Below are 12,288 nucleotides of genomic sequence, written 5' to 3' on the forward strand. Positions count from 1 at the left end.
AATTTACAGCTGAGTCTAGTCCCACTTCCCCCCAATTCCCATAGAGATCCATTCAAATGCAAAGAGTTTTGTATCGCTTGTAGGACAACCTGAAAATAAGATATCCAGACTCTGATGATATGGATAGGTCACAGACATCAGGAAGTCATGGCATGCAAATTATATGCAACCAAATACAAAACACAACTCTTTTATTTGACATTATGTTAATTTGTCTACTGTATAAGTGAATTTCCCTGTTTCTAGCTTTTCCCCAAACAGTTCACTGCAGCAAAAGTAAATGAGCAAATGGGGGGTACACCTAACAGTCTTAAAGGTTCGCACAAAGTGAGGTAATTCAATGCAATTCAATTTTATAGGATACAAACATTCTTTATTCTATTTATTAATCACATTTAGATGTTTAGATATTTTCCATAGCCTAGGCTGTATCAGTGAAAACCTATTGCAAGACTGTGCATTATTCTGTGGTTCCCATCGAATGTCTTTCGTTTTCGATCTAAACAACTGTATCTGTCATTGTCATGTCATCACGTAGGCTAAAGATAGGATGACCTATTTTTCGTTGATTTTAAATATATTTATGAAGATCAGGTCTGAGTTGAAAAAATTCAATCAATTGGTTAATTAATAGTCTATTGGCAACAGGCTGTTTTTTCTTTTCAGTTTCTTTTATTTCCAATATACCAAAGACACACTGAAGACCCTTGTCTTTCTATTTCACATTTTCTGCAAAGAAATATAGGTAACTGTTTTGTTTGAAAAAGAAACCCTGAGAGGGGGTTATGACTAAGTCATGTGCTGATGTGACTGTGATTGAACCAGTGCCACCAATGGAAAAGTTAACCTGCAGCCCTGACTGTATATTGTGTGTATGTATTCATGCTTGTTTACATGTCTTATTGTTCTAAAGATTAATATGTTGTGCCACCTATTGTCTCCTCAGGGCAATGTGATGAGGAGTCATCTCAGGTCTTTGCCTGCTTGCAGTGCCCATTTGTTCACATGGAAGAAGCGTCCCTGAACTGGCACATTGAGAAGGTTCACCCAGAGGAGTACAGCAGGATTCTGAGCTCTGGAAGAACTAGAGCAGAGAACATGCTGCCTCCCAGGAGTAGCACCTATCAGCAACCCACAGCCCCCAAGACAACCCCCACCCCAAAACCTTCCCACACAGGCACTACAGGGGCTCATACATGCTTCATGTGTGGGAAGAGTTTCAAGTATGCATCCAATCTGATAACACACCAGCGAATTCACACAGGGGAGTGTCCATACCCCTGCTCCCAATGTGGAAAGAGTTTCACTTCTGCATCAGATCTGAAAAAACATGAAAGAATTCATACAGGTGAGCGCCCATACCCCTGCTCCCGGTGTGGGAAAAGTTTCACATCTGCATCAGATTTGAAAAAACATGAGCGAATTCATACAGGGGAGCGCCCATATACTTGCTCCCACTGTGGAAAGAGTTTCACATCAGCATCAGATCTGAAAACGCATCAGCGAATTCACACGGGTGAACGCCCATACCCATGCTCCCAGTGTGGAAATAGTTTCATTTCTGCATCAGTTTTGAAAAAACATCAGCGTGCACATTCAGGGGAACGTCCATACCACTGCTCCTATTGTGGGAAGACATTTGTAACTGCGTCGCACCTGACAATACACCAACGAATTCATACAGGGGAGCGCCCATTCCCCTGCTCTCAGTGTGGGAAGAGTTTCAGATGTGCATCAAACTTGAGAAAGCACCAGCGAACTCATACAGGGGAGCACTCCTTGAACTGCCCAGTGTGTGGGAAGAGTTTCATTTATCAATCAGATCTGACAAAACACCTGCCAACACATACAGGGGAGCGTCAATACCACTGCTCCCAGTGTGGCAAGAGTTTTGTATATCAGTCAGACTTGACAGTGCACAAGCGACTGCATACAGGGGAGTCCCCATACCAGTGCTCCCAATGTGGAAAGCGTTTCAGATGTGCATCAAACCTGACAACACATCAGCGAACACATACAGGGGAGCGCCCATACCAGTGTTCCCAGTGTGGGAAGTGCTTTGGTCAAATAGGTAATTTAAGAAAACATCAACAAACTCATATAGAGGAGCGCCCATACCACTGCTCAAAATGTGGGAAAGATTTTGTTTCTGCGTCAAAACTAACAGCGCATGAACGATTTCATACAGGGGAGCGTCCACACCAATGTTCCCAATGTGGGAAAGGGTTCATGTATCAATCAGAGCTGACAAAACACCAGCGGATACATACTGGGGAGCGTCCATTCCATTGCTCCCTATGCGGGAAGAGTTTTGGTCAGTCAAACACTCTGAGAGTACACATGCGAATTCACAAAGAGTAGGGACCATTCAAGTTGCAAAATATTATGATTGGGTGTTCCATTTTAAAAAACTTTTTTATTGCTTTGTTTTGATATTCTTATGGATCTGGATTCCTGGCCACATTTGGTGCTGGATTCAGTCCTCCTTACTTTTCCCTCATGGTTTTCTTCAGGGCTGGAATTTCAGATTAGGATTTCAGGAAATTGTACATACTGTTTTGAACAATCCTGCTCATCATTTAAAGTGAGAAAATCCTGCTGTTTATTCAGGCTGCAAAATACTGCAGTTTTGTTTCAGAATTGGTCTCCATTAAAAATGAAAAACTTCAGTTCTCTGGTGTATTTGGATCTTCTGTGTCAGTCTTCAGTTGAAAAGAAATGAGCTTCTCCAAATGCAGTTCACATGTGAAGTTTGAAATGATGGCTAAGTTTACATGATGCCATGCTGTCAACACCAACAGTAGCACAGTCCCATAAGGATAAACAGCTGATTGAGCTAGAAGAAATATTGCAAATAGAAAATATTTTTAACTGCCTCTAAAATTCAAACTGCACACTCAAAAATCATAAGGACTTACATTTTGGTGTGAATGTGAGTTACTTTATTGATTTCTATGTTCAAATTATCACCAATGAAAAGTAAACTGTTTAGATGAAAATAATAATATAAATATAAATAAAAAAAGTTTATCTTAAATAATTTAAAGTTTATTTGCAATGTGTAATTAAGAAGGATCACAGGCAGTGAATAGACCTGTTGTACAGCATCCATTTTATACTTTGCACCAGTGCTCACTCTGTGAGATGGAGTCGTGGCAAGTTGGGGGGTAAAGTAGGCACACACAACTGGGCTGATTTATTAAGGGGACACAAGTGTGTCTGCCTCCTTAACCTGTAGATGTGGCCCCAGATTGCCCTGATTCTCTCTCCTGAAGCGAGTCCTGCCACACACCTATAACACATGTATGCTGTTTCTGTCTCTCTCTCTGGCTGGTTTATATTTGTAAATAGATGTGGGTTCTTTGTGTGTATGTTTGCGTGTATATGATTTGTAGCTGTCAGACCATGCAGAGTGTGTGTAACACTAATACATTTTTTATTACAAGGTCTCCCTTATAAACCTGTAGGGGGATACCTCTACTAATTATAGAATAGTGAGGATAGATAATCAAAATGTGTCTGTTTTTAATAAATATATTCTCAGTTTCATAATCAGTCTCAAAAAATAGAATTTATTAAACACATCTAACCTAAAATCTTAAAAGGCTAAATAAGTGAGCAGATGGAAAGGGGACTAGAGTGCTGCATGTGTAGTCATGTGTTCACCAAAGTCTCCTTTGATGGAACGAATTATGAATCGCTTTTTATCATGTGAAGCTAACATGGCTACAGGCAGCTACTGAGGTTAGCTACATCTAGTTAATCCCAGTCCACATGGCCATCCTAAATATACTGTACAAGACCATATCTCTAAAGAGTATATTAGTACCGGGGATTTCACATCCACAGATCTTGGTTCAAAGAAAGGTGGAGTGCAAGCTAATGTTAGTAACAGAGTATATATGTTAGCTAGCTATGTGGGGCTACTTGGCTGTAGCTAACTAAAAAGCCATGTGATATAATCTAAACGCAACATTACATAAAATTGATAACATACTTTTTTGGAAACAAAAACAAGCTCCCTAATGCCAAGCACACACTACATGACTGTCAAAGTCGTCAGATCGCTGTACTGTTCACACCACAACTTTCTGTCTTGTAATTGGGAATCTTGAAGTCGTTCTGGTTGGCACACTACATGACTGATCGGTGACAGGGGTCACACATTACAAGATCTTTCGCCAGGAGGAATTCCCGGCTGCGTCCAAATAGTCTTTTTTGCTTAGGAAGGTTCCTAACTGAGTGAAATGACCCGGAAGTATCTAAGTGGCAGCCATGATAAGAGCTGTTCGAATTCTCTAAATGCTAAGGAAAGGTGCTTCAATGCTTCCTTTCTTATCTCCTTTAGCATAGGGTATATTGGACCATCCTTTATGAAAGAAAAGGAGATAATGCCATCCCACAATTCCTTACGGCAGCAACATTTAAAGCGAAGCACCATTCGGCCGTTCACGAAAACAAACGGTCAACATGACTGAGTTGTGTCGTGGTTCTTAAGCTATTATATGCATAGGCTTATAATCAGATCATAATCAGCATATTTACCATAACACGGAAGTCTGTCTTTCAAGAAAAAGGGATATAAGATGTTTTTAGCCAGATTATGTTTTTAATTCAACATGTTTGAAACTTAAAAACGATGATATGTACAGTAGTAAATTTGTAGGCCTAACCTATGCCTATCTTGCATTAAATTTAATGAATTATTTTCATACAATCATACTAATTGGGATTCATGTCGATAAATATGAGTGGACAGGAGGGTGAGCATGACCAACCATTCTCAATGTGACAACCATTTCGTTTCACTTTTTTGACTGGTAGCCTATATTCCTTTTTTATTTCAATTCCAACCTTGGTACTGAAGTAATATTTTTCACCAGGTTTTCTACATTTATATAGCCTGCATGAAACAACACGGTAAGAACGCACGGGGCAAAGTATCTAAGATGCGCTTTTAGTAGTCCATCTTCGGAACATTGTAGTTTCACCACGGAAGACGCACGCCAATAACATCCACCGTTGCATAATTACGTAGCCTAGTGTAAGTGCAGTCGAATTCTCTTAGCACCGCGGTTGTCTTTTCCTAAGTCCTTTTGAATTCTCCTTCACATCTTTCCTTAACCTCATGACGTTTTTCATTGAGGTCAAGGAAAAGTGGTTAGGAAAAGACATAGGACGTTTTTTTTTTTTTTTAACTATTCGGACGCAGCCAGGATTTTTTTCTTCCAAAAATGGATATCCACAAGAAAAGAGCGATCCAAGTTGTTTGTGCGCTGATTTGCAGCGAAAAAACCAGGAAGAGAAAGGAAAGAATATGGGTGAGAGAATGGATTGGGATATGCGGGCAGCAAGGATTGTCTGTTCTGCAGAGAGAGTTGGAGGTAAATAAAACCATGTATAAAATAAAACCATAAATTAATTAACTAAAATAAATAATAAATAAATAAAGCCATAATGTAGCCATGCTTGTTGATGTGTCGTGTTGCAAGTGTTACTCCTCCCCCAGGTTTCCCCTCACCCCAGGTCTTGCGCTCTCATTGGCTATAGCTCGTAGCCACCCTCCTTGCCAGTTACGACACTTCACACAACAGGATTTGGACTCCCCGACAGGTCCGGATCCAGATATTTAGCCTGCTTGATACCTTTCAGTCGTCTGCGATGCATCGGCGAGTCTCTCTGATTGCGTCTTTGAACAGTTCACACATAGCGATCGAGCGCCGATTTGCGAGCGCCGAGCGAACGCCGATTTGCCTCTGATCTGGGACCTTTGTTGGCGATCTCCAAAAACTGTCGGCGAGCGGAAAATCAGGGCTTCAATAGTGTAGTGTGAACTCGGCATAAGCTAATGGCTGGATGTTTGTCAGTCTTACTGCTGCAGTGCAGATGAGTCTGCATGGTGGGTCCCATGGCTTTTTTGGTCCAAGGAAACTGGCTTGGCCACTGTCTCTGGATTTCTGTTGTGCTGTCTGTAGAAGCTGGTATTTCCTTGTTGCTGGTATCTTAAAGGGAGTCTGGAATTTGGAAGTTGTGCTGGTTTGCTGTTGCAGGAAGGTACATAGGCTAGATGCAATTACTTGTTGCTATGTTGAAGAATGCTAACAACATGTAAAGTTAGTAAATAAACTGATCTTGTGGTGGATCAGTTCCTTTAGCTTACTTGCAGGATAATTAACAAGTTTACTTGGAGATAGTACCATGGGTTGTGGCTATAACCCAAGAGAGAGTGTGTCTGTCATGTTCTTTTGCCGGTAAGTATTTGTTGCTGTTCTCTCATGTGATCTCCAGACGCCTGGAGGACGTGCACCTCGGCCTAGTGAACCCCACTGGGATTAGACCTAGAAGAGTCCGTAGAAACCGAGCTTTGTGCACGTCTCTTCTAGACAGCGTGTCAAGCAGCTAAGAGGAGAGCAGCAAAGGGGTATCCAGAGATGCCTACCAAAGCCAGAGTTTCTTTGGACACAGGTGGACACATCTGCACTCCAGCAGGAAGACTGACAATCATCCACACATTTTTAGCTGAGGAAAACTTGTTTGTTTCTTAAATGCACTGAAGTATGGTATTGATCATTTAGATTGTATCACATCGCTTGTACTTAGCCACAGCCACCTAGCTCTACATAGCTAACGTAGATACTTTCTTACTAACATTAGCTTACAATTCCATTTCCATTTTACTTTAACCAAGATCTGTGCTTCCGATTTTCCCTGCACTGATATCTAACTGAACTTATTGGATATATGGTCTCGTGTGTTTAGAATGGCAAGGTGCACTGGGAGTAGGTAGACTTGGCTACCTAACTCCAGTGGCCCTCTGTAGCCATGTCAGCATCACATGCTAAAATCATACTTTGCTCCATCAGAGGACCTTTTGTTCTCCCCTGCACCATGTATGCTGTTGATCACACACATGACTAGACACACACATGCAACACTCTAGTCCCCCTTTCCATATCCTCCCTTATTTAGCCTTTCAGGATTTTAATTTAGATGTGTTTGTTTGACAACAAGGTTTAGAATAGAATTTATTAGTCTGATTGTTATTTGTATAAATGTTTAGAGCCTGCCATCTCAAAGGACTTACACATATTACATTATTGATTATTAATTTAGCTAATATTTAATGTTGAAATTTGTAATCATGATTTAACAATCGATTATGGGGCTGATTATACTTTTGCACCATTTGATCATTGAATGTGGTAATATATATTTATTTCCCCTTACATTTTGGTGCCCCGTGTGAGGATTGCTACAATGGACATGATTTAATTATTTTTCCTCACTATTTGATCATTTGTAGAGGTATTTCCTACTACAAAGCAAAGGTTTAGATTCTGTAAGGTTATCTATGTTTTAAGTATATTGCCATTGGGAAAGATTAATCCAATGTATTTTAATAGTTTGATATGTTGTACCATGTGCTTCCTTTTCACAAATTCTCCCTTTGCTTTATGACTGGAAATAAATATTGCTCTGCTCACCCATTCCAACTCTTGTCTGGACAGTGGCTTTTATGCCCATTGCCTTCTCCCCTACATAAAGGCAGTGGGTCAGCCTGATTACACAACTGAACCTGTCTGTATCTACTGTATATGGGTCAATGACAGACAAGGTAAAAATTGGGAAATTATTTTTTACCCGCTTTGCATTCTTTTTTGTGAATCTGTACAAAATCTTTACAATGTGTGTGTTTTAAAATGCATACTCTGCGGGAATTTACCTTGAAAATATTACTAAATAACCATGCTCAAATCAAATCTATGATGCACTGGTAATCTCTGTCATACTTCACAGATATTTGTCAGATCTGTGTTCCTCTGCCTGTACTTTTTTTTTTTTAAATAATCCATTGTTCTCCATAGAGCTAGTATTAGCAGTCAGTGGATCAAGATTTAAAGAAAAGGTCACAACATTGTTGTGTGGTGGGCTGTACAAATAGCAAAGCCAAGAATCCCAATTTTGAGTTTTATGTCCTCCTGTGCAAAAAGACCAAGCCAATGAGGAGAAACAAGTGGATTTGTTTCAGACATGAGGGGAATGTCAGAAGGCATTTGGATCCTGAATCTAGCCACATCTATATTTGCAGTAAATTAGCCATTTTGTTATCCTAAGTACTTATAAACTTTAATTAACAGTAAGAGGCTTATTCTGAAATGGCAATTTGTATGTTTAATTAGTTTTTTTAGAATGTGATGTGAGATGTAACTGCTTAGCTAGCAACATTACATATCACATCACATCCTAAAAAATAAACATTAGCTAGTTTACTAACATGATAATTTTGCTGCTTTTAGCTAAGAGGCTCTTCACTTACATCATTATGGTAGCTGCTTGATTTTTATTGCAGGGTGACATTCATGAAGGGCTTACAGAATAATGGCAAAAAAATGAAAGTAAAAACATTTTTGGGTGCAGTTCCCCTTTAACGGCATCACAGAGCATTTTTTCCAGGGTGTCTTCACACAGAACACAAGTCCCCTTTCCAATTATTATCAGGCTTTAGAAGACTGATTGTGGCTACAGGTACTGTATTGTTTGATAAAAGTTTTGTTTTGCTCTCCTGTGAAGCAAAGACATAAAAATATGCTAAACTAGTCTACATCTAGGCCTAAGACTGCAAAAGCCTTTGGCCTCTAGTTTGCTCTGCACTCAAGGGGCTGGAGGATGACAACAATAAAATATGAAGCCTCTAGAAAATAAATATGCTAAATGAAGTTCACCACATACATTTGACAGTGGTTTCAAACCAAAAGAAAAAGAGAGGGTGACAAACACAAATGTGTGATGCAGGAGAAAATATGAGTCTTGCACTATACTCATCTTGTAAGCAGCACCTGCATATGCAACTAGCTTTGGGTTTACAAAGGGTAAATGTGTGATGCAAAAGAGCCTACAAATCATCAACAGCCAATCATATATGTTCAATTCAATTTTATTTGTATAGCGATTTTTACAGAGAACTGTCACAGACACTTTACAGAGTAGCAAGGCAAGAAACAGAGCAAACACTAGGCCTGAACCCCCAAATAGCAAATACTTAAGGTGAAAACCTTCAAGCAGCGATGAGAAAAAACTCCTCAATGGGAAGAAATTTTGAGATGAACCCAGCTATAGAGGGGGAGCCCATCTTCCACTGGCTAGCCTGGTGTGAAGTAACAGACAGAAAATGAGTAAGCAGGTTTACGGTTCTTTCCAGGACTGGAATCATTGGACTCCGTTAACTAAAAGGATTTTTTCACCAGTTCGTTCACTACACTCGTTCAGACTCGAGAATGAGAGTCATGCAGTGACTGGTTCAGGCTCTGTGATTGACTGCTTTATTGCAATTTTGATTTTGAACACCATTATGCAGTAACAAAGACACAAATTCTACCCAAGAGTTCAGGGCTGGCACTGATTCCAAACGCTCCAACTTACTCCCTCTACCCAAACCACTAAGAAAACTAGAAGAGTGCACTCAGTAGAGTGCAGATCTCTGCCAGGCGTGTTAGCTTTGCTGATGCAACAATAGAGGCTACACAATCAATGCAACCAGACAAATACAATATTACACGTTCTTACCATGTGCCCAAAAACGCTGATTCAGTAAAGTAACCCTAAAGGTGGTGACATTTTAGCTAATTTCATTCATATCAGCCACAATGTGTTAGACAGAGCTAATGTTGATGTTATAGTCTAGCACTTTCATTTCAAATCTGGACAGGAATAATTCCAAAAGGCCAACGATGTGAAATGTCAATTTCAACGTGAAAATGCCAACAAAATAATTGCCACAGATTCAAACATTAACGTACCCCGTTAGTTGGCGGATTGTTTTTGTTGCCATTTTCACGTTGAAATTGACATTTTACATTGCTGGTGTTTCATTCCAAATGGAAGCTGTTGTTGATCACTTGCGGCCCCTACCAGCCGGTTAGGGGGGGTGGAGTTAGCACTCAATGTATTTCAATGGACAATCATGGAAATTCATTCAAAAAAAATACTTGTCGTTGCAAAATATTCGACAATTCAGGCCCTTGGTCAGCATGCAGAACAAGTATTAGGCTGATCGGCGCAGTAGTGTGACCCAGTGAAAGAGCGACGTTTTCACCCTGTGGTAGGGATTTTCAAAGGAAGTGGGAATTCGATAGGGAGGAAGTAGTCCCTTTATAAAGGTCTGTTTGATCTGCTCAATATGCACTTGGGAGAACAGCATTGCATTTTATGCCAGGGAAGCGGCGCCGTCAAATTCAAGCACGCTCTTTGAATCGTAAGTGAAACGTTTGTATTGCTATGTTGTCTGTTGTCCGATTTCTCCCGATGCACTGAGAGTAATAAGGATTAGTTTAATATGTGTAATAATTGGCAACAAAGTTTGTTTTGATGCGAACTGAAATAAATATTTTTATTATCTACTATAGTGGATTGAACGACCCGCTGTGAGGTGGGATAAGCGGCGATTTTTTGGCCTACGTTGCTGATGGGTTTTATTTGAATACTGTGTATGGAATAGAATGTGGGGGTTTTTGTTTTAATGTTGGCGGGGATAGTGCGTCGGTTGTATAGTAATTGTGCTTTGTTTGTTTCTTTTAGAATTGGTGTTTGTCACTGTTTCACTAGATGGTAATTCAGCCGTAGCTGATTTACAAGATTTGTTTGTACCGCTAGCGGTAGCCTGTGACCGCCTTGCTCATGCATCTGTACCTAATTACTGGACTGATTAAAACCTGTGAAAATATAAGTGGTGGTACTGAGATCATTTTACACAGCTTGCTGGGCTCCATAAATGAGTTCAATCTGAACCCATGCAAGAAAAGATTACAGTAATATACGAGATTAGGTGCAGACAGAGACACACACGCACAACACACACACACGACCAAACACATAATCCCCTCCAGGCTCACGCCTGGCAGAGATAAATATCCACATTATATAATACCACTAACCTATTTAAAGACACTCAATTTCAAAATTTAACTGAAATATTTTGAGCAGTAATACTTACATAGCAATGATGAAACTGTATCTGTGTTCAGTAGATAGAGACAGCGACAGTAAATCAATGGCCCTGTTCAGACCTGTACTTTGTATCCAGATATATCCAGATTCAGTCGAGACGGATGTCAGTTCACACCTGGCATCAGAATGCATCTCCACATGCATCTCCAGTGACCACTTGTGATTGGATCTCACTTCCCCGCTCAATATGCAAATAAACGTGTACATCATTTCCGTTTGCAAAGACCAAATGTGTTGTTGTTTTTAACCGGCCGGAGGTTAAAAAAAAACGGTATATATATGTTTTTAACCAGTGTATTTTTATACAGTCTATGGCAGCAATGCACTACCTGTGCCTAGTCTGCCGGAAATTAGAAGAAGAAGTAGTTTCCAAAGACCTTGGCGTGCGGGCAAAATCAAAACAAAAACAGACTGGGTCTATGCCTTGGCATGTTCCAGGCAAACCAAATTGCTCCAGATGTTTGACGCAGTCGTAATATGTCCCTGTGCTTTTCGAAATTTTAGAACGTTGTGGACAAAGCCAGCTTACGCGATTTGAGAACCAACCAAAATGGTACAGTTATATCCGCTTCTGTCAGATAAGTCTATCAGCAAACATATGGCTTAGCTATGCCCAGAAGTCCTCAATAACAACAGTATTTTTCAAGAAATTATGAAAAATCGTTGACAACATGCAGCGTCTTTTACTGCTACCACAGAGTGAATGCGATGATAAGAATATTTTCGGTTACGCTGACCTATAAAACGCTAAAAGCAAAAGCAAAATTAGACATGTTATACATCATTAGAAAGCTTATACTCTACTATACCTACTGAATAAATGAATTGTCAATCAAGCCAGACTGTACTAAAAAGGGCGACAATGCCGTAAACAACACGTGTGATATTACGCACAGCTATTTTGAAAGGTACCCAGGCATCACAAATGCCTGTATTCACAAACGGATTGTCCAAGACAATATATGACCGCTCAGTCTCAAAGGGGATGTATAACGTCTGATTTTTCTTTTGGAATAGCGTTTTATAGGTCAGAGTAACCAAAAATTTTCTTATCATCGCATTCACTTACACATTCACTCTGTGTTAGCAGAAAACGCTGCACGTAATGAAATGTTGTCAACAATTTCTCATAATTTCTTGGAAAATACAATTATTATTGAGGACTTCTGGGCATAGCTAAGCCAAATATTTGCTGATAGACCTCTCATCGTTTTCTGGAGCAAAACATAAGTGGATAGAGCATGATTTACTGTCTCTGTCTTTATCTACTGAACACAGATAAAA

General features: G+C 39.9%; 1 protein-coding gene and 1 long non-coding RNA gene across 2 annotated transcripts; both read left to right on the plus strand.

Annotated features, from left to right (window-relative positions):
• The first annotated feature begins 211 nt into the window (after positions 1-211).
• LOC118225643 (zinc finger protein 670-like) lies at positions 212-7,493 on the plus strand. Its single transcript, XM_035414389.1, has 2 exons — positions 212-1,348; positions 6,289-7,493. Exons 1-2 carry the CDS (start codon positions 1,006-1,008, stop codon positions 6,315-6,317), a joined length of 372 nt encoding a protein of 123 aa, XP_035270280.1. The 5' UTR covers positions 212-1,005; the 3' UTR covers positions 6,318-7,493.
• Positions 7,494-9,879: 2,386 nt separating this feature from the next.
• Positions 9,880-10,723, plus strand: LOC118225648. Its single transcript, XR_004764869.1, has 2 exons — positions 9,880-10,252; positions 10,404-10,723. It is a non-coding gene; the product is annotated as an uncharacterized LOC118225648 (long non-coding RNA).
• The last annotated feature ends 1,565 nt before the right edge of the window (positions 10,724-12,288 follow it).

This window comes from Anguilla anguilla, chromosome 4 (genome assembly GCF_013347855.1).
Source record: "Anguilla anguilla isolate fAngAng1 chromosome 4, fAngAng1.pri, whole genome shotgun sequence".
Classification (NCBI taxonomy): Eukaryota; Metazoa; Chordata; class Actinopteri; order Anguilliformes; family Anguillidae; genus Anguilla; species Anguilla anguilla.

Coding starts and splice junctions, on each gene's coding strand:
- LOC118225643 (XM_035414389.1), top strand. CDS start 1,006: ATGGAAGAAGCGTCCCTGAACTGGCACATTGAGAAGGTTCACCCAGAG. Junction 1,349..6,288: donor ACATGAAAGAATTCATACAG/GTGAGCGCCCAT, acceptor TGTGATCTCCAG/ACGCCTGGAGGACGTGCACC.